This window comes from Centruroides vittatus, unplaced genomic scaffold (assembly GCF_030686945.1).
Source record: "Centruroides vittatus isolate TY-2023 unplaced genomic scaffold, ASM3068694v2 contig_663, whole genome shotgun sequence".
Taxonomy (NCBI): domain Eukaryota; kingdom Metazoa; phylum Arthropoda; class Arachnida; order Scorpiones; family Buthidae; genus Centruroides; species Centruroides vittatus.
The window spans coordinates 425,239-447,460 of NW_027122416.1; the positions used below are offsets into that span (position 1 = coordinate 425,239).

The 22,222-nt window shown below is 30.7% G+C and overlaps 2 protein-coding genes across 2 annotated transcripts; one reads left to right on the forward strand and one right to left on the reverse strand.

The window, feature by feature from the left end:
- The first annotated feature begins 748 nt into the window (after positions 1–748).
- Positions 749–18,295, forward strand: LOC136980068 (uncharacterized). Its single transcript, XM_067276112.1, has 5 exons — positions 749–799; positions 17,125–17,382; positions 17,573–17,750; positions 17,901–18,060; positions 18,144–18,295. The coding sequence occupies exons 2-5, from the start codon at positions 17,286–17,288 to the stop codon at positions 18,240–18,242; spliced, it is 534 nt and encodes a 177-aa protein (XP_067132213.1). The 5' UTR covers positions 749–799; positions 17,125–17,285; the 3' UTR covers positions 18,243–18,295.
- LOC136980067 (uncharacterized) lies at positions 10,449–13,801 on the reverse strand. Its single transcript, XM_067276110.1, has 5 exons — positions 13,769–13,801; positions 11,362–11,619; positions 10,994–11,171; positions 10,684–10,843; positions 10,449–10,600 (listed from the first exon to the last, which is right to left on the reverse strand). The coding sequence occupies exons 2-5, from the start codon at positions 11,456–11,458 to the stop codon at positions 10,502–10,504; spliced, it is 534 nt and encodes a 177-aa protein (XP_067132211.1). The 5' UTR covers positions 11,459–11,619; positions 13,769–13,801; the 3' UTR covers positions 10,449–10,501.
- Positions 18,296–22,222: the final 3,927 nt, after the last annotated feature.

Below are 22,222 nucleotides of genomic sequence, written 5' to 3' on the forward strand. Positions count from 1 at the left end.
GAAATCCCCAGGAATTTTTCGGGGGGGTGGTCCGTCCGGATATGTCGGTCCCCCCGTCCCTCACCACCCGGCCGCCCCATTGTGGGCCTGGCCGAACCCATAATGGGCTTGCTATAAGAGAGGCCTTCTTAGTGACCACTGGGCGGAAAGAGTTACAAAAAAAAAAAAAAGAAAATTAAAACTGTGTGTGCGCGCTCAAAAGGATAGTTACCCTTCGCCGCCGATCCTCCCTCATCATCTATATTCACGCCGAACTGTCGTCGTTATACTTTTTATCTGAACAATTATTATCTGTTGTTGGACAGAGTTATTACCCGCAGGCTACTACAAGATCATCTATTCTGGGCCCGAACAACTTATAAGTATATCATCTATTATTACATCGACGTCCGACTACATATCTTAAGGTATTTATCCTACCCGCGAATATTTGTAAGCTCTCTCTCTCTAATCCGCGTAGATTAATGTTCGCGGATCGTGCGTCATGTATCTTATCATCTTCTGTCAAGTAATCGTTTGTACCTAATTAGAAATATGAGAAAATAAACGGGTATATTTTTATATATATAAATCTCCGAGTGCGTTCTTTCTGTCATCCTCTCCACTTGCTTCATTCCGGGTCTAACCCATACGTAACTGCTCGCGTAATTGATTTTCTGTATCAATCTTAGGATACAGTGGTGTCATCCTGACACAGTATCAAAGAGATACCGACCCTATGGTCACATATTTACTACGGGAAAAATTTTCATGTCATCAGAATTGGAGAATTCGCCAGTTTGTCAGCATTATACAATCGGTAAGTACAGCACGTAATTTATAATGTGATTTTAATGGTAATTCCTAATCTGCAATAACAATCGATGGTAATCCGAGCGATAACTGTTACTACTAAAGAAGAAATTTTTCAGTAATTTGAATCATATTGGCAATTTTTACTTGAGATACTTCCGTTATTAAACTCCTGTGGCAATTATAACTAAAGTACCTTTATAAATTACTAAAATATATATGAATGACAATCGAACATCTAAATTAAACTATTCCAATATGAATAGTTATTCAAAGTAAACTCTCCGATCGTGAGTTTTATTATCTCATTGCCTACCGCCCTGGGGACCCGGGATCGAATCCGGACGGGTCGAGAAATCCCCAGGAATTTTTCGGGGGTGGTTCGTCCGCATTATGTCGGTCCCCGTCCCTCACCACCCGGCCGCCCCATTGTGGGCCTGGCCGAACCCATAATGGGCTTGCTGTAAGAGGCCCTCTTAGTGCCCACAGGGCGGAAAGAGTTACAAAAAAAAAAAAAAAATTAAACTATTCCAATATGAATAGTTATTCAAAGTAAACTCTCCGATCGTGAGTTTTATTATCTCATTTCCTATTGTATTGGATGGCATTTAAAGAGATAGGAAATGTACAAAACTGTGTAGTAAATGAGCGACGTGTATTAGTCGTGATCACACGACACAACTGTTCTATGAACAATTTTTGTTCGCTGTAGTTCGCGTATTTTACGTAAAAATAAATCACGATTTCAATGTAAGCATAACATGGATAATATAAATAGAAATTAATATATTCATAATCTGATACGCCTTTGCCGTTGCTGTGGTAAAGCAATGGAAACTCGTTTAAGAATGTACTGTATTATTACTTTGTTGCATAACACCATGGCTTAACCCCGTGACAATTGCAAGCTTCTTGTAAAATAACATCGAAGTGCAAAGAAAACTGTAAATTTATTCGAGTTGCAGATATTTTTACTTTTCGTATGTCACTTCCAATTTTGAAAACATCTTATGTTATAAGGTACGATACATTTTTGTTTTTTTATTTCTTCTCCTATTCCATGATAGCCTATTCTTACTGATTTTTGTTCTTTCTTGCATCTTTTTGGAATCCAGAGAATTAGGCTAGTACTTGTCTGTTTTCCTGTCTGTACAGTGTAGATTATATTGCCAGAAGTAATCACTGCAAACTTGAAACACACTAGTAAACATAATGTCGTAAGTGCTCTGTTTTACAAAACGTACAAGAATTACTCAAAATGCAATAATTAACTTTTTAGGTAAAACATCTACCTGTTTACATTATTCCTTACACTTAGGTTTTCGTGAAATAAGGAATTATGTGTCCTTATTTACCTGTTAGAGTCGTTGACACATGAAAACAAACCCAAAATCTTTAGCTGATCAATCCGCGCATCATACATAATCTCACTACTAGTGTCCAGAGGTTTCATTCATTCGTCCATTGGTGAGTGCGAAAGTTTTGAGAACTCCTAGATAATTACTTTAGGTGCATCCTACTTCATTCATGTTTATGTAAATAATCAATTAAGTAAATCACTTATTCGGATGCAACGATTCCTCTCTTCAGACAATAAGCGAGATGAAAATAATTCAATTAACAGTATTCCTTGAGTACTTCACAGATCGATCATTTTGTTATTAAATAATTTGCATTTTTGTTGGTGAAATTAAGCCCACATTTCAAATATATGTACCTTTAAATATCTAATTAATTTACCGTTTACCCTTACAACACTCTATGATAAATATTTATTTTGTAGATACATTTAGCACTAAATCTTTGAGAATAAATTTTTGTGTTTGATTTTACATTATTTAATTAAATTTGATTCACACACACGACAACGTACAAAAGTGAACCTCTTAACAGTGGAACAGTCAGACGTGGCGCTACCACTCAGTTGTGGAGAAGAAGCGTGGGAAACTTTTTAAGAAATTTCCCACGTGTTTTTTTTTCGTTTCCCTTTAGGAAAAAAAATTTTAAACAGTTATGTCTAGTGAAGAAAAAATCTTTCTTTATTGTCCCATAATTTTTTTATATGTGAATATATAGAAATTATTTCAAATTTAAAATTTATATTAAATTCTTTTGTGATTTTCCATCTGTTACGATTTTTCAAAAGTTTTAAATTTTTTTTCAACTTTATATAATTTTTTTAAAATTTTAGGCATTTAAGTCATGACGATTTTTCCAACCTGCGAATCAAATGCAAGAAAATGTAATTGACAGTTAACGAATTTTATCCACAACAATAGATGACGTAAGGGTTGTTACGTTTACAACTAGGACGCCTGGCAGCCTTTCCCTCCAGACTGAAATGTGGGTGAAGGTCGTCTCGTGTTCTACTTTCTGTAGAAATGATGTAATCATTGTAAATAAAAGAAAATTTCACTATATCTTTTATTCAAAATTTTAAAATTTGTTGTTCAAATTTACAACGAAATATTAATGCGGTTTAAATATTAGCATTTTGTAAATAAACGAACTTGACATAAAATAAATTTAAATAAATTAATCTTTAAGAAACAAAAAAACAATAAAAAAATGTAGAAATATTTTTATATTCATCTTCACATTTGTAATATATGTTATTGTCATTGACCGATATATAATTTTAAAAACAATATTCATCATTGGCATGCATCAGAAAAATGGTATAACTTCCCTAAAACACACTTTACTGAGACAGTCTGCTTCACTCTGAAATAGTGAACAGTCAGCAATCCAATATGTGACCTACTTTTTCTAATATAGTAAAACGAAGTTTACTAAATTGAATTTCACAGTAAAATACTCGAAAACTTTAAATTATAAAAGCCACACAAATTAAATGGCTTAATTTTTGCAATATCAACTTAAAATGGATAAAAGCATTATTAAATAATTATTTATTCCTGTATATCGACTTCTTTCGAAGAAATAATCATTTATTGTACCGTTTATGTAAACTGAAAAATTAAATTTTAAACTTATTTCTTCATATATCTTGGTGATCATGTGACCGAAAGCTATTTTTATCTTGATTTCTCAGTGATCTATCTCATATCTAATTTGCATATTTTCAATAATACATTACTAATCGTTATTAAACAGATCTAGACATTTTATATTATTTAAATTTGACTGGATTAATTAAATAAGTATATAAAATTTTTAGTGTTTAGCAGGAAAACTTCAATGGCAGGTGACGTTGTAAGTTTTCCCATTATGTATAGTTGGCCGGAGAATTTTGTAGAGTGAGGTTTAGGGTTTCTGTTTTTCTCGTTTTTCGTAGTTTACTGCGATAAATTTTTACTACGTGGATCCATACATTTTCCGTTGTTTTTAATGGATAAAAGGTAAAAATTTTACTCTGAATTTAAAACTTCTTTCAAGATATTAAAGAAGAAAAAGAAGAATTGGAAAATAATATATTTTTACTGACTTTTAGATATAACATATGAATATAAATGAAAGTATGTATTATTGGGCTACTAATTTATTTGTGTTTATGTGTATTGTTGTACTGTAACTTACTTTGTTTTACTATGTTAGAGAAAGTAGAATTGCTGACATAAAACTGTCAGCTTTTTCAGAGTGAAGCGCCCTTTCTCAGTGAAGTGTGTTTTAGGGAAGTTATGCTTATTTTTCTGATGCATGCAAATGATGAAAATTGTTTTTTAAATAAAATATCAGCCAATGAAAATAACATATGTTATAAATGTAAAGGTGAATTAAAAAAATATTTCTACATTTTTTTTATTGTTTTGTTGTTTCTTAAAGATTAATTTATTTAAATTTATTATATGTCAAGTTCGTTTATTTACAAAATGCTAATATTTTAATCAGCTTTAATATTTTGGTGTAAATTTGAACAACAAATTTTAAAATTTTAGATGAAAGATATACTGAAATTTTCTTTTATTTACAATGATTACATCACTTCTACAGAAAATAGAACACAAGACGACCTTCACCCAAATTTCACTCTTGGGGGGAAAGGCCGCCAGGCGTCGTAGTTTAAACAAAAGAACCTTACGTCATCTATTGTTGTGAATAAAATTCGTTAACTGTCAATTGCATTTTCTTCAATTTGATTCGCAGATTGGAAAACATCGTCATGACTATAATGACTAAAACTTTAAAAAATTATATAGAATTGAAAATAAATTCAAAACTTTTGAGAAAATTGTAACGAATGGAAAATCAACAAAAAACTTAATAGAAATTTGAAAAAAAAGATTTCAGCAAAAATCACCGCGAAAAAATTCACATATAAAAAAATTATGTGATAAATAACAACGACTTTTTCTTTACTTGACGTAACTGTTTAAAATTTTTTTTCCTGGACAGAAACGAGAAAACCCGTGGGAAAATTCATAAGAAATTTCCCACGCTTCTTCTTCACAACTAAGTTAATTAACAAAAAGTGTAATGTTTGGAACTTAAAAATGGTGGTCCCATGTTCCGGGAAGGACTTTGTCTTCAGAAAATTAATTAAACTTTAAAGAATATTAAACTCCAAGAAAACGAATCTCTGAATATAATTTTAAAATATCGTCGCCAGGGGGTAGCTTTCCTCATCTACATTTTACCAGCGCCAATTTCGTTGTAGATAAAAGCCGAACCAACCCCAAGAAGGCATGATGGAGAATAGAAGACGTCCGTACTTTACCAGTTCCTGCTTCTTTACAAATGTTAATATTTTTAATTAGATATATGTTTGTGTTTTTAAAGGACTGTTTGGCGGCCAGTAGCCTAAAAGGTCAGTCGCCAAAAGTGTAATGTTTGGAACTTAAAAATGGTGGTCCCATGTTCCGGGAAGGACTTTGTCTTCAGAAAATTAGTTAAAGGTTTTATCTTCGAGTAGTCAAAATTTACTATATCCCGGGTGAGGTCGCAAAGGTCAAAAACTGATAGAGGTCGCTGCAGGTCACCTCGACCCGCATTTTAGATATTAATTTTTTTCTTAACAGTTCAACTTTTTTCACTTTTTTCTTTTAAATATTATTTGTCATTCTGTTTAGTAATTTAATAAATATATATGTTTACTTTGTAAGCCTTAGTTAATTATTTATTAACATTCGAATTTACATATTAAAATTTGATGAAAATTTTTATAAGTATCTGAAAAATTTTAACTATTTAAAAAAACACGAAACAATTAGTGATTATAGAAGTTATACCTTTTCTATGATAAAAATGTCACTTTATGATTTTAAAAAATTATATTTATTTTATTTACATTACATTATCAATACAAATTTACGCAGACGTCAAGGGTCGCTGCGGGTCACCATGACCCCAAAGAGCAATTATCTGTTAAAGCGTTCTGAAAAACAGAGTAACGGCGATAAGTTCCGATAATAACAATAAATTTACAAAGCTACTGTAAGTCACATTGGTAAAACTTAATTATTAACGATTCAGTCGATCATGAAATACGGGGTGCGGGTCAGAATGGGTCATGCGACCCCTTCCGAAATATACTCATTTTGCTGATACAAGTTTCGTTGATTTAGTTTTTTCATGTTATATTATTGGTATAACTAAATGACAGATGACATCTTCGATAAGAACTATTCTCTCAACGTTAGATCCTCAGTTTTATTTTACTGAATCTCTCTCGCTCAGAAACATGATGGACCTGGAAGACCATCTAGTGGTTTGTTCTTAGTAGTTTCTCGAAAATTTGATAACTTGAAAATTTCTCATATTTTCGATAATTTTATTATCGCTAAACTTACATTCGATAAACTTTCGTTTAATGATCGTTCTAGACTTTCGATTGTCTATGTTTATATTTCTATCAATGAACATGATTCATTGATTAAGTATCTTGATAGGTTGATTCTCGATTTTAAAAAAGACGATGACAACGTGATTCTCGGTGATTCTAATGATAGAATTGCTTGTGAAATAGATACATTATATACAGGTTCTAATTTAAATTCTTATAACGTTACAGAGTATAAAGATATGATCTTTAACTATAGAAGACCAACAAACTTGCCTATGATAACATTCCTATTTGTGGTTGGTCGGATTATTTCAAAATCTATTTCTCTGGACCACCTTTGGCTGTACTATCCGTTTGCACCGATTACAATATGGATCCATTACTTGATGAAAATTTTTCTTTTGATGAATTACGATTTGTAGTCGTTCTTTAAAACATAATAAAGCTGTTGGCTTAGATACTATTAAGGCTAAGATGATTAAATTTCTCTCGATTAATGTTATTAAATAAAAGTAACATCGTTTATAATTTTAAAACTAATTATTCCTTTCCTACTGTTTAAAAGAATGTTTGCTTAAAAATGATATACAAGAAGGGTAACCGTCCTGATCCTCCGAATTATCGTCCAATATCATAATTAAAATAATTTAAATTTTGAATAAATTACCAGTCGACCTTTACTTACAGAAAAATTATTGAAAACATTATTAAAATTACAATTAAAAATATAATTAAAACATGCTAGGACAAAATTCTGTGCATTTGATATTGTAATATTAAAATTCTCATCTCTATCCTTACTTACTGTATTGAAACTCTCAGAAATTATTTGACAGAGAATTTCAAGTATAATTCCAGAATACATATTTGACGAATGTTAGTTTTATTGGAAGATGACTACCGTTAACTTGTTCTACATTAAATTATAAATATTTCACAAATTTGAGATCGAAATTTCTAAACGAAGTCATATTTTAGTGAAAAAACTGAACCTTTTATCCATTTTTTTATCATTATTGAAATACTTTTTGGTTAATATAAAAAAAAACAAGTTTAGCTAAAATTAATGCAAACATAATTTAAAACATAATAAATTAGATCTTACAGAAATGTTTCTTGCTTGATTTTTTTCATTGTTGATATAACTGCATGCAAAGACACGAGACACAATTGAAATGAATTCACTGGATCAAATTACGGGGAGGGCAAGCCAAGAAAACAAAAGCTGCACACAGGAAAAAGTGGAGTACATCCTTCCATCCATTATTGAATTGATGGAAGCTGCAAAGATGACGATTAAATGGATAATAATACAACAGATTTGAGTTTTTTTAAAACTATTTGATTAACCTCATTGTAAATATTTAAATAATTTTACTAATATCCGTGTTTATTTATATTATTGTGGTAAATTACCGGACCTATTGTTACTACATATTTTATTATTTAACTGTAACATCACACTTAATTTTGAAACCTCATTTACATAAATACAAAATTTGTATACTTGCACAGCAGTTTCCAATATATGATCGATTTTTTTGAAATTCCAATTTAAATCAAATTGGTCGTAAGTCGAAAATAAAAGTAATAGTAACAAAAAGTAATTTTAAAAAACATTTCAGTTAGAAAATTGTAAATTTGCATATATAACATCTTAAAAATAAATTAGTAATTTATTGCTTCTAGCAAAATTATTCAAGAAAGACGGTCGTATCGAGTGATAAAGTACATTTTAGCACAAGAGAATATTTTCTGTTTTCTACACTGACGTATTCCCGGAGATAAGGATTCAATTAGCTTTGTCGTCGAATCTTTTGGGTGAGATATTTCTGGTGTCCAATTATTTTCGTTGTCTAAAATTATTACCTAAGCAAATAAGTATAAATACATCCTTTAGGATAAATATTAAAGTGATATTGAAACGTCGCAGGTACTAGCGAGGTTGAGGCCGAAGTTTTAAACGCCAAAACGTGAACGTCGGACGTTCGGCGCCGCTTTGCTGTAAGCCTAGAAGTTTGACAATGGTCAGTGGAATCATGCTCGACATTTCAAACACCATTGTCAAACATCTAGGCTTACAGAAAAGCGGCGCCGAACGTCCGACGTACTCGTTTTCGCGTTTAAAACTTCGACTTCAACCTCGCTATTATCTTAAAAATTGAATCTTTCGTGTTCTTAACACAGATCAGTTCAAATAACAAGAAATAATTCGATTTTGTTCGAATAACCGGTTTTGCGTTTTTATAATTGTTCTAAATAAGCTGTAAAAAAACTAATAACCAAGAAAATACATTGTAAGTTTACTGTTAAATTTCTGGAAATTTTCTCGAACTTTTTTCGCCGTCAGAAAGTATAAATTAGGAAAGTATTTAGTATATAATTATCATTGCCTTACTGTCCTTTAGTTTCTTATTATATATTTTGTCAACGTGGACATTAATTACTAATAGGACAATTATACTGGTTTTAAGATTTTACGCAAGAGTTAAGTCCTTAAAGAAAACAAACTTTCTTTATTAAGCTACCTGGTAGCTAAATAAAGTACTTAATAAACAATTAAAGTAGCTTAATAAACAATTAACGTATGTGTGGCTGTTTTTATATTTTTTATATTAAGATTCTTTACAAATCTGCAATTATTATGTTTCCTAACAAATTTTTCGATTTCTGGAAATACCGAGAATAGTCACCAGTCACCGAAAGAATAAACTCGGTGTAATCTTATTCAGACAATACTACGAGTGCGTGTGTCACGTAAGTAATAAATTTATAATTAATAAAAACAATGCTTTTTAGGCTATACACTTATGCATATTGTAGAATGTGCAATCACTAATAATAATGCAACTTCCCTCAGTGCCAGTATATCAAATTTTAAGTCCTCCAATGTTATATTTAATTTACAATTCTTTCTCATAATCTTACAGTATTAATCTTTTAAGGAAAAATTCATTTTGAAAAAAGTTTTCTACCGATAAATTTAATTTATTTTCGCTTTTAACTAATAATTTTGAAAAAGCATTTATAATTATGAATAGAAAACACAAGTATTGTACCGGTATATCACACATCGAACTATTTAAATATGTATTCAAAATACATTAGTCGAGAAGAGCATTTAAAAGTCTTGACGTTTCTCATTTCTAGTAGGAACGAAAATCTTCTAGACTTTATATATTATGTTATACGGCAGAATGATCATTTTATATAATGTCTTTATTGTTAAATAAAAACATTATAAGAAAGCAATTCAAAATAAAACTTTTAATTAATTAAGTGCATTAAACACAACCTATAGCCTATTCTTTATTTCTGCTGAAAAAATGCACTAATTTCGCGTAAAAATTCTGGACTCTTAAATAAAAATACACAGAACTTAATTTAAGATGTATTCTCTAAAGTAAGTAACTGGAGAAATTTGAAAATAAATGTACGTACACGAATACTGTATGGTACATGTGTATATAAACACATACACATGTACATAAAGAGTTCGATTATTGACGACTTTTATGATTAGTTTCTTAATTTTAACTTATAAACTGATAGTTTAAAGATCCTTTTCGTTTCTCGCCGTGACCGTATAAGCTCTGCAAAGTGACTGGTGTTCGGCCTATTACTAATGAGTCATATTACTAATATAACATTAATAACATAATATTATTTATTACATCAATTAGTGGCAATTTTCTAATATTTATGTTGATTGTAGTTAATAACAAAAGTTCTGTATTTGTGAGAGTTTGTTTCTCTTCCCCGTATGACGAAGTGTGCTTAAATGAAGAAATAATAAAATTAATATTCCGGGGCAAACCAGGAGAAAATTTTTCATTGTTTCGAATAGAACAAAAGATAGAACGAGAAAGCCACGTGATTGCAAATTTGTAAAATAAACGGAAGTACGCATTACTTTCATTTTTGCAGTGTCAAGTTACTTTATTCCTGGAAACAAGAATATAGTATTTATTTAAATTCCATTTCTTTAAATTGATAGCAAGAGAGAATCTCGTCGTTCAACCTGTCTTTTCTCGCTCGTAATTCCACATAGATGTCGTAGCATCCCTAAACATTCAAAGAAAATTACATAAAAATATATTCGGAATATTAAAAGTTTTTGCTAGAAGTTAATTGAATTCGAGTCTTACCGGTTGGAGAACTTTTCCTAGTGAGATACAGATGTGCATTGGTCCCGGTGGAATTGACTTTGGCTGTGGCTGATAAATATTTTCTCGGTTACAAAATTCTGTGGCTTCCGAACCCATACATTCCCTAATTTTATTGTAGGCGATGTTCATAGTTATTGGCCTGAAAAGTCCATTCTAATCTTTTATACATGAATTAATTCGAAAAATTTTATAACAACTTTCCAGTCGTTATAACATAGCTAATAATTTGGTTTAATTTTATTATCGTATTCTAATTTAAAATATCTTAAATTAAATTCTCTAAACATACATTTCCTTATCTGTTTCGTTTTTGTCCTGACCGCATTTTACCGCACTCAAATAGAATAAAGCACTGCATGGCACGGTTTCTAAAAAATTCCAATCTAACGAAACATTAAATGGCACTTCATTGATTGGATATGGTTCAATCTTTACGTTGGAATATTCTAATTTTCTCTTTTCATCGTCTACAAAAGATACAAAAAGTTACCGACGATGTCTTACTAGATTAATGCAATATTACTGCACGAATATTACAATAGAACAGCAACGTCGTGTACAAGAATTTCACGTATTTCAATAAATTCAAAAGCCTATTGTCTTGACAAAAGCTTAGAATTATTTAATTATTAATACGAAATTCAAAAACGCACTCACCGCAATAGGAAGGTTTGTAGGAACCATCGCAACACTTTTCCCACGAAAATTGGATTAGGGTAAGAAAGAAGATCGAGGCGAATGTCATGCATGCCATCTTATAACAATCCTGTCGGGAACGAGTTCAATTAATACTTATAATTCGGTTTCTATTGGCCCGATCTGTTATGGGGAGAATGTTTGCCGAGCAACAGATGCTGATCGACGCAGTATGCAAATTTCACTTGTTCGTATTCTTGTAATCAATCCGCGTATTATCTGATAAATGAATTTTAATTTAATTTTCATACTGTGATAAATACAAACATTTACAAATATTTAGCATAAAAACGAATTAAGTATATTTTAATTAAAATAAATGTACGAAAAAATAAAATGTAACGTGAATGTTCGTCACGTATAATTCAAATTCCGGAAGTCGAACATTAGCATTCGAGTTTATTCATCCGTAACAAGGAATAATTTTGAAACTTTCCAGTTTAAAACGTTAATGAACGAAATTCTTCCCGGAAGAGTACAGTACATTCAAAGTCATTTGTAGTGTATATCGATATTATTGAAATATTGTTAAATCTTATACAAAATGTTTTTTCGTTTCGTCTCCGAGATTTGTGTTGTTCGTTACTGAGGTCATCTGTTATTCATTCATATTTGTATTTATCTAAGGTGAGGATTTTTGTTCTCGTACGGAGTTGTTGATTTTATAAACTGCAAACTGTTTAAATTAATTTTTTACCGACTGACCACGGTGTCCTTTCAGCGTGCTGGTTAACGACTAAATTGTGTCGACTTATTTTGAGAGCGAAAACAAACAGGTAAAAGTGTACGATTGGTTATTTTAGCTAATTGTGGATAATCAAACTCGAAAGGGTTCGGCGATGTATATGCGAAGCAAACAAATATATCAAATACTCGATTTATGCAGAAATTATTGTTTCTAATGTCCTTCGGGACAATAAAAACGATAGTTTATGTGTAAACAATATTTGGTTATTGAAAGCAGGCCTAAAATCAGGCGGATAATGCAAATAAACTTGATTTGCACGCGTAGAAATATTCAAAAACACTTTTAATTATAAAAAATAAGTTTTTAAAGTTATATGTTCTTTATAATTAACGAATTATTATAATTAAAAATAAAATATTCTATTAAATTTACTAATTTGTTCTGTTATTAATTGAGGTTCATAAATCTACGTGGCATTTATTTAATGATAATAATCACCGATTAAAGTACACAGCAGACGACCATCTGCCAGACTCGAATTCGTTCCGGGTTTATTCATTATAAAAGTCGGATTTGTTTATAACATCGCGTATTTTCCAGACCCAGAGAGAAGACATTTACGGGTGAGTATTGTCTATTATTTGTTTGTTGTTTCTGAGATTATAAATAAATTTTATATAATTTAATTTTTTGTATTTTATTTTTCGAATTAATTTTATATAATTTAAGTATTTTGGGTTCATTTCAATGGCACCTAATATAATTATCTGTTAAAGCATAAAAATTAAGCTTCTTCAGTTAAAATTTGAAATTGAGAATTTAGGCTTTTTTCCCAAAGTAATTTCGCATGTCTCATGCAAATAAATCTCGATCATTTTTTACAGACGCTCAGTAGCTGCTTAAACGTTTATCTACTGGAAACGTAAACGTGTTATAAATCAAGCAAACACAAAAATACGAATTTTTCACAAAAAATATTACTTACACTTTTCCAACACAGAGCGCTTGGTGGGGTCTGTGAGGCCTGGCACTTATTCGACCGCATCTAGTTCGCAGGCTATCGCGCGATGAACTAAAAGTTTTGTGGGGATCGCAAGCGCATAAAGAGAACTGAAGCTACTAATAACCTTAAGTCGCTAACGCAAGTATTAAAATAGTTATGAACTTTTGAAAATGAGTCGGCCTCTCAGACCTCACCAGGCACCCCGAGGGTTAATATGAACAGCTAACAGTGAATTGCTTTTTATATCCAAGATGTGTGACATAAGCAAAACTACGAGAAATTCTAGAAAATTGTTCCAAAATTCTGTCTGAACGAACGTCGTTGCAATCTGTTGCCAAGCGGTTGCAACTTTTGCACAACTGAATATGAAATCCAAGGTAGCAAGTTATTGGAACGGACTTGTTTATTTACAAACGATATTGTTTATAGCACTTGGTTTAAGGTTTGTAAATTTCTGAAAGTTTAAAAAGTGAACGAAGCTCATTGCTATCGAGATTAGTCATTCCAGCCGTTTTTTTCTATTTACAATTTACTCAAACAGCATAAGATTTGCGTAATCCCGAATATATCTCGTGACATATGGGAAAGAGATGTGTGAGTATTTTTTTAATTAAAAATATATTAAAATTTTGTAGATTCTAGGTGACAAATATAGAAAGTAATTGGAAAAGACTTACTTGTAAAAATATTGTCCGTTGATCGGGAGAACTTGTGCTGTTCTGTTCGAACCAACCTTTATAAGAGATAAACACTAAACATTTTAGGTCACAGATGCTTGTCTTTTTTACGCGATTTTTTCACGTTTACTTCTATTGTAAAACACACAGACTCGACCTAAATTATTTTATTTGTTAATAGTCTGTTGATTTAGATCATTTCAATCAAATCCGTTCGTTTCGTAAACTATCCTCGATTTTAATAACTAGTTATTCTTTTGATCACCGAAACTGTGTTGACAGGAAATTAACTCATAAACTGTATATTTTCTAACGTGGTTCGGGGCATCTCTTCCGTGACTTTTGATTTGATAATTGAACCAACCATTTGACTTCGAACGTCTTTTGGTTTCACCCTAATGATAGTCCTTAAAAAAATCTTTACCCAATTTTGAAATATTAAGCGAAATAGATGCTAACACACACACACAAACATCAAAACATCAATACATATTCACAGGTTTTTTTTGCCTTTTTTTGAATTTATTTTTAGTCAAGAGGTCACAAAATGTGGAGATTTGCAAAATACTCAGAGGATCAAATTTGAGACGATTCCCATACTTTCTCATGTATACATAACATCCGAAAAAGTAAAAGAAAAACAACAAACGCATTATTGATCTCTTGTACTGAAAAATAATGACCTTCTAAAATAAAGGCAAAAAAAACCTGTGAATATGTATTGATGTTTTGATGTTTGTGTGTGTGTGTTAGCATCTATTTCGCTTAATATTTCAAAATTGGGTAAAGATTTTTTTAAGGACTATCATTAGGGTGAAACCAAAAGACGTTCGAAGTCAAATGGTTGGTTCAATTATCAAATCAAAAGTCACGGAAGAGATGCCCCGAACCACGTTAGAAAATATACAGTTTATGAGTTAATTTCCTGTCAACACAGTTTCGGTGATCAAAAGAATAACTAGTTATTAAAATCGAGGATAGTTTACGAAACGAACGGATTTGATTGAAATGATCTAAATCAACAGACTATTAACAAATAAAATAATTTAGGTCGAGTCTGTGTGTTTTACAATAGAAGTAAACGTGAAAAAATCGCGTAAAAAAGACAAGCATCTGTGACCTAAAATGTTTAGTGTTTATCTCTTATAAAGGTTGGTTCGAACAGAACAGCACAAGTTCTCCCGATCAACGGACAATATTTTTACAAGTAAGTCTTTTCCAATTACTTTCTATATTTGTCACCTAGAATCTACAAAATTTTAATATATTTTTAATTAAAAAAATACTCACACATCTCTTTCCCATATGTCACGAGATATATTCGGGATTACGCAAATCTTATGCTGTTTGAGTAAATTGTAAATAGAAAAAAACGGCTGGAATGACTAATCTCGATAGCAATGAGCTTCGTTCACTTTTTAAACTTTCAGAAATTTACAAACCTTAAACCAAGTGCTATAAACAATATCGTTTGTAAATAAACAAGTCCGTTCCAATAACTTGCTACCTTGGATTTCATATTCAGTTGTGCAAAAGTTGCAACCGCTTGGCAACAGATTGCAACGACGTTCGTTCAGACAGAATTTTGGAACAATTTTCTAGAATTTCTCGTAGTTTTGCTTATGTCACACATCTTGGATATAAAAAGCAATTCACTGTTAGCTGTTCATATTAACCCTCGGGGTGCCTGGTGAGGTCTGAGAGGCCGACTCATTTTCAAAAGTTCATAACTATTTTAATACTTGCGTTAGCGACTTAAGGTTATTAGTAGCTTCAGTTCTCTTTATGCGCTTGCGATCCCCACAAAACTTTTAGTTCATCGCGCGATAGCCTGCGAACTAGATGCGGTCGAATAAGTGCCAGGCCTCACAGACCCCACCAAGCGCTCTGTGTTGGAAAAGTGTAAGTAATATTTTTTGTGAAAAATTCGTATTTTTGTGTTTGCTTGATTTATAACACGTTTACGTTTCCAGTAGATAAACGTTTAAGCAGCTACTGAGCGTCTGTAAAAAATGATCGAGATTTATTTGCATGAGACATGCGAAATTACTTTGGGAAAAAAGCCTAAATTCTCAATTTCAAATTTTAACTGAAGAAGCTTAATTTTTATGCTTTAACAGATAATTATATTAGGTGCCATTGAAATGAACCCAAAATACTTAAATTATATAAAATTAATTCGAAAAATAAAATACAAAAAATTAAATTATATAAAATTTATTTATAATCTCAGAAACAACAAACAAATAATAGACAATACTCACCCGTAAATGTCTTCTCTCTGGGTCTGGAAAATACGCGATGTTATAAACAAATCCGACTTTTATAATGAATAAACCCGGAACGAATTCGAGTCTGGCAGATGGTCGTCTGCTGTGTACTTTAATCGGTGATTATTATCATTAAATAAATGCCACGTAGATTTATGAACCTCAATTAATAACAGAACAAATTAGTAAATTTAATAGAATATTTTATTTTTAATTATAATAATTCGTTAATTATAAAGAACATATAACTTTAAAAACTTATTTTTTATAATTAAAAGTGTTTTTGAATATTTCTACGCGTGCAAATCAAGTTTATTTGCATTATCCGCCTGATTTTAGGCCTGCTTTCAATAACCAAATATTGTTTACACATAAACTATCGTTTTTATTGTCCCGAAGGACATTAGAAACAATAATTTCTGCATAAATCGAGTATTTGATATATTTGTTTGCTTCGCATATACATCGCCGAACCCTTTCGAGTTTGATTATCCACAATTAGCTAAAATAACCAATCGTACACTTTTACCTGTTTGTTTTCGCTCTCAAAATAAGTCGACACAATTTAGTCGTTAACCAGCACGCTGAAAGGACACCGTGGTCAGTCGGTAAAAAATTAATTTAAACAGTTTGCAGTTTATAAAATCAACAACTCCGTACGAGAACAAAAATCCTCACCTTAGATAAATACAAATATGAATGAATAACAGATGACCTCAGTAACGAACAACACAAATCTCGGAGACGAAACGAAAAAACATTTTGTATAAGATTTAACAATATTTCAATAATATCGATATACACTACAAATGACTTTGAATGTACTGTACTCTTCCGGGAAGAATTTCGTTCATTAACGTTTTAAACTGGAAAGTTTCAAAATTATTCCTTGTTACGGATGAATAAACTCGAATGCTAATGTTCGACTTCCGGAATTTGAATTATACGTGACGAACATTCACGTTACATTTTATTTTTTCGTACATTTATTTTAATTAAAATATACTTAATTCGTTTTTATGCTAAATATTTGTAAATGTTTGTATTTATCACAGTATGAAAATTAAATTAAAATTCATTTATCAGATAATACGCGGATTGATTACAAGAATACGAACAAGTGAAATTTGCATACTGCGTCGATCAGCATCTGTTGCTCGGCAAACATTCTCCCCATAACAGATCGGGCCAATAGAAACCGAATTATAAGTATTAATTGAACTCGTTCCCGACAGGATTGTTATAAGATGGCATGCATGACATTCGCCTCGATCTTCTTTCTTACCCTAATCCAATTTTCGTGGGAAAAGTGTTGCGATGGTTCCTACAAACCTTCCTATTGCGGTGAGTGCGTTTTTGAATTTCGTATTAATAATTAAATAATTCTAAGCTTTTGTCAAGACAATAGGCTTTTGAATTTATTGAAATACGTGAAATTCTTGTACACGACGTTGCTGTTCTATTGTAATATTCGTGCAGTAATATTGCATTAATCTAGTAAGACATCGTCGGTAACTTTTTGTATCTTTTGTAGACGATGAAAAGAGAAAATTAGAATATTCCAACGTAAAGATTGAACCATATCCAATCAATGAAGTGCCATTTAATGTTTCGTTAGATTGGAATTTTTTAGAAACCGTGCCATGCAGTGCTTTATTCTATTTGAGTGCGGTAAAATGCGGTCAGGACAAAAACGAAACAGATAAGGAAATGTATGTTTAGAGAATTTAATTTAAGATATTTTAAATTAGAATACGATAATAAAATTAAACCAAATTATTAGCTATGTTATAACGACTGGAAAGTTGTTATAAAATTTTTCGAATTAATTCATGTATAAAAGATTAGAATGGACTTTTCAGGCCAATAACTATGAACATCGCCTACAATAAAATTAGGGAATGTATGGGTTCGGAAGCCACAGAATTTTGTAACCGAGAAAATATTTATCAGCCACAGCCAAAGTCAATTCCACCGGGACCAATGCACATCTGTATCTCACTAGGAAAAGTTCTCCAACCGGTAAGACTCGAATTCAATTAACTTCTAGCAAAAACTTTTAATATTCCGAATATATTTTTATGTAATTTTCTTTGAATGTTTAGGGATGCTACGACATCTATGTGGAATTACGAGCGAGAAAAGACAGGTTGAACGACGAGATTCTCTCTTGCTATCAATTTAAAGAAATGGAATTTAAATAAATACTATATTCTTGTTTCCAGGAATAAAGTAACTTGACACTGCAAAAATGAAAGTAATGCGTACTTCCGTTTATTTTACAAATTTGCAATCACGTGGCTTTCTCGTTCTATCTTTTGTTCTATTCGAAACAATGAAAAATTTTCTCCTGGTTTGCCCCGGAATATTAATTTTATTATTTCTTCATTTAAGCACACTTCGTCATACGGGGAAGAGAAACAAACTCTCACAAATACAGAACTTTTGTTATTAACTACAATCAACATAAATATTAGAAAATTGCCACTAATTGATGTAATAAATAATATTATGTTATTAATGTTATATTAGTAATATGACTCATTAGTAATAGGCCGAACACCAGTCACTTTGCAGAGCTTATACGGTCACGGCGAGAAACGAAAAGGATCTTTAAACTATCAGTTTATAAGTTAAAATTAAGAAACTAATCATAAAAGTCGTCAATAATCGAACTCTTTATGTACATGTGTATGTGTTTATATACACATGTACCATACAGTATTCGTGTACGTACATTTATTTTCAAATTTCTCCAGTTACTTACTTTAGAGAATACATCTTAAATTAAGTTCTGTGTATTTTTATTTAAGAGTCCAGAATTTTTACGCGAAATTAGTGCATTTTTTCAGCAGAAATAAAGAATAGGCTATAGGTTGTGTTTAATGCACTTAATTAATTAAAAGTTTTATTTTGAATTGCTTTCTTATAATGTTTTTATTTAACAATAAAGACATTATATAAAATGATCATTCTGCCGTATAACATAATATATAAAGTCTAGAAGATTTTCGTTCCTACTAGAAATGAGAAACGTCAAGACTTTTAAATGCTCTTCTCGACTAATGTATTTTGAATACATATTTAAATAGTTCGATGTGTGATATACCGGTACAATACTTGTGTTTTCTATTCATAATTATAAATGCTTTTTCAAAATTATTAGTTAAAAGCGAAAATAAATTAAATTTATCGGTAGAAAACTTTTTTCAAAATGAATTTTTCCTTAAAAGATTAATACTGTAAGATTATGAGAAAGAATTGTAAATTAAATATAACATTGGAGGACTTAAAATTTGATATACTGGCACTGAGGGAAGTTGCATTATTATTAGTAATTGCACATTCTACAATATGCATAAGTGTATAGCCTAAAAAGCATTGTTTTTATTAATTATAAATTTATTACTTACGTGACACACGCACTCGTAGTATTGTCTGAATAAGATTACACCGAGTTTATTCTTTCGGTGACTGGTGACTATTCTCGGTATTTCCAGAAATCGAAAAATTTGTTAGGAAACATAATAATTGCAGATTTGTAAAGAATCTTAATATAAAAAATATAAAAACAGCCACACATACGTTAATTGTTTATTAAGCTACTTTAATTGTTTATTAAGTACTTTATTTAGCTACCAGGTAGCTTAATAAAGAAAGTTTGTTTTCTTTAAGGACTTAACTCTTGCGTAAAATCTTAAAACCAGTATAATTGTCCTATTAGTAATTAATGTCCACGTTGACAAAATATATAATAAGAAACTAAAGGACAGTAAGGCAATGATAATTATATACTAAATACTTTCCTAATTTATACTTTCTGACGGCGAAAAAAGTTCGAGAAAATTTCCAGAAATTTAACAGTAAACTTACAATGTATTTTCTTGGTTATTAGTTTTTTTACAGCTTATTTAGAACAATTATAAAAACGCAAAACCGGTTATTCGAACAAAATCGAATTATTTCTTGTTATTTGAACTGATCTGTGTTAAGAACACGAAAGATTCAATTTTTAAGATAATAGCGAGGTTGAAGTCGAAGTTTTAAACGCGAAAACGAGTACGTCGGACGTTCGGCGCCGCTTTTCTGTAAGCCTAGATGTTTGACAATGGTGTTTGAAATGTCGAGCATGATTCCACTGACCATTGTCAAACTTCTAGGCTTACAGCAAAGCGGCGCCGAACGTCCGACGTTCACGTTTTGGCGTTTAAAACTTCGGCCTCAACCTCGCTAGTACCTGCGACGTTTCAATATCACTTTAATATTTATCCTAAAGGATGTATTTATACTTATTTGCTTAGGTAATAATTTTAGACAACGAAAATAATTGGACACCAGAAATATCTCACCCAAAAGATTCGACGACAAAGCTAATTGAATCCTTATCTCCGGGAATACGTCAGTGTAGAAAACAGAAAATATTCTCTTGTGCTAAAATGTACTTTATCACTCGATACGACCGTCTTTCTTGAATAATTTTGCTAGAAGCAATAAATTACTAATTTATTTTTAAGATGTTATATATGCAAATTTACAATTTTCTAACTGAAATGTTTTTTAAAATTACTTTTTGTTACTATTACTTTTATTTTCGACTTACGACCAATTTGATTTAAATTGGAATTTCAAAAAAATCGATCATATATTGGAAACTGCTGTGCAAGTATACAAATTTTGTATTTATGTAAATGAGGTTTCAAAATTAAGTGTGATGTTACAGTTAAATAATAAAATATGTAGTAACAATAGGTCCGGTAATTTACCACAATAATATAAATAAACACGGATATTAGTAAAATTATTTAAATATTTACAATGAGGTTAATCAAATAGTTTTAAAAAAACTCAAATCTGTTGTATTATTATCCATTTAATCGTCATCTTTGCAGCTTCCATCAATTCAATAATGGATGGAAGGATGTACTCCACTTTTTCCTGTGTGCAGCTTTTGTTTTCTTGGCTTGCCCTCCCCGTAATTTGATCCAGTGAATTCATTTCAATTGTGTCTCGTGTCTTTGCATGCAGTTATATCAACAATGAAAAAAATCAAGCAAGAAACATTTCTGTAAGATCTAATTTATTATGTTTTAAATTATGTTTGCATTAATTTTAGCTAAACTTGTTTTTTTTTATATTAACCAAAAAGTATTTCAATAATGATAAAAAAATGGATAAAAGGTTCAGTTTTTTCACTAAAATATGACTTCGTTTAGAAATTTCGATCTCAAATTTGTGAAATATTTATAATTTAATGTAGAACAAGTTAACGGTAGTCATCTTCCAATAAAACTAACATTCGTCAAATATGTATTCTGGAATTATACTTGAAATTCTCTGTCAAATAATTTCTGAGAGTTTCAATACAGTAAGTAAGGATAGAGATGAGAATTTTAATATTACAATATCAAATGCACAGAATTTTGTCCTAGCATGTTTTAATTATATTTTTAATTGTAATTTTAATAATGTTTTCAATAATTTTTCTGTAAGTAAAGGTCGACTGGTAATTTATTCAAAATTTAAATTATTTTAATTATGATATTGGACGATAATTCGGAGGATCAGGACGGTTACCCTTCTTGTATATCATTTTTAAGCAAACATTCTTTTAAACAGTAGGAAAGGAATAATTAGTTTTAAAATTATAAACGATGTTACTTTTATTTAATAACATTAATCGAGAGAAATTTAATCATCTTAGCCTTAATAGTATCTAAGCCAACAGCTTTATTATTTTTTAAAGAACGACTACAAATCGTAATTCATCAAAAGAAAAATTTTCATCAAGTAATGGATCCATATTGTAATCGGTGCAAACGGATAGTACAGCCAAAGGTGGTCCAGAGAAATAGATTTTGAAATAATCCGACCAACCACAAATAGGAATGTTATCATAGGCAAGTTTGTTGGTCTTCTATAGTTAAAGATCATATCTTTATACTCTGTAACGTTATAAGAATTTAAATTAGAACCTGTATATAATGTATCTATTTCACAAGCAATTCTATCATTAGAATCACCGAGAATCACGTTGTCATCGTCTTTTTTAAAATCGAGAATCAACCTATCAAGATACTTAATCAATGAATCATGTTCATTGATAGAAATATAAACATAGACAATCGAAAGTCTAGAACGATCATTAAACGAAAGTTTATCGAATGTAAGTTTAACGATAATAAAA

Excerpts from the sequence above, each read along its gene's own strand:
- LOC136980067 (XM_067276110.1), bottom strand. The coding sequence starts at position 11,458 with ATGGCATGCATGACATTCGCCTCGATCTTCTTTCTTACCCTAATCCAA. Across the intron at positions 10,844-10,993 it reads AACGAAACAGATAAGGAAAT|GCCAATAACTATGAACATCG; the intron begins GTATGTTTAGAG and ends TGGACTTTTCAG. Across the intron at positions 10,601-10,683 it reads TAGGAAAAGTTCTCCAACCG|GGATGCTACGACATCTATGT; the intron begins GTAAGACTCGAA and ends TTGAATGTTTAG.
- LOC136980068 (XM_067276112.1), top strand. The coding sequence starts at position 17,286 with ATGGCATGCATGACATTCGCCTCGATCTTCTTTCTTACCCTAATCCAA. Across the intron at positions 17,383-17,572 it reads CTACAAACCTTCCTATTGCG|ACGATGAAAAGAGAAAATTA; the intron begins GTGAGTGCGTTT and ends TATCTTTTGTAG. Across the intron at positions 17,751-17,900 it reads AACGAAACAGATAAGGAAAT|GCCAATAACTATGAACATCG; the intron begins GTATGTTTAGAG and ends TGGACTTTTCAG.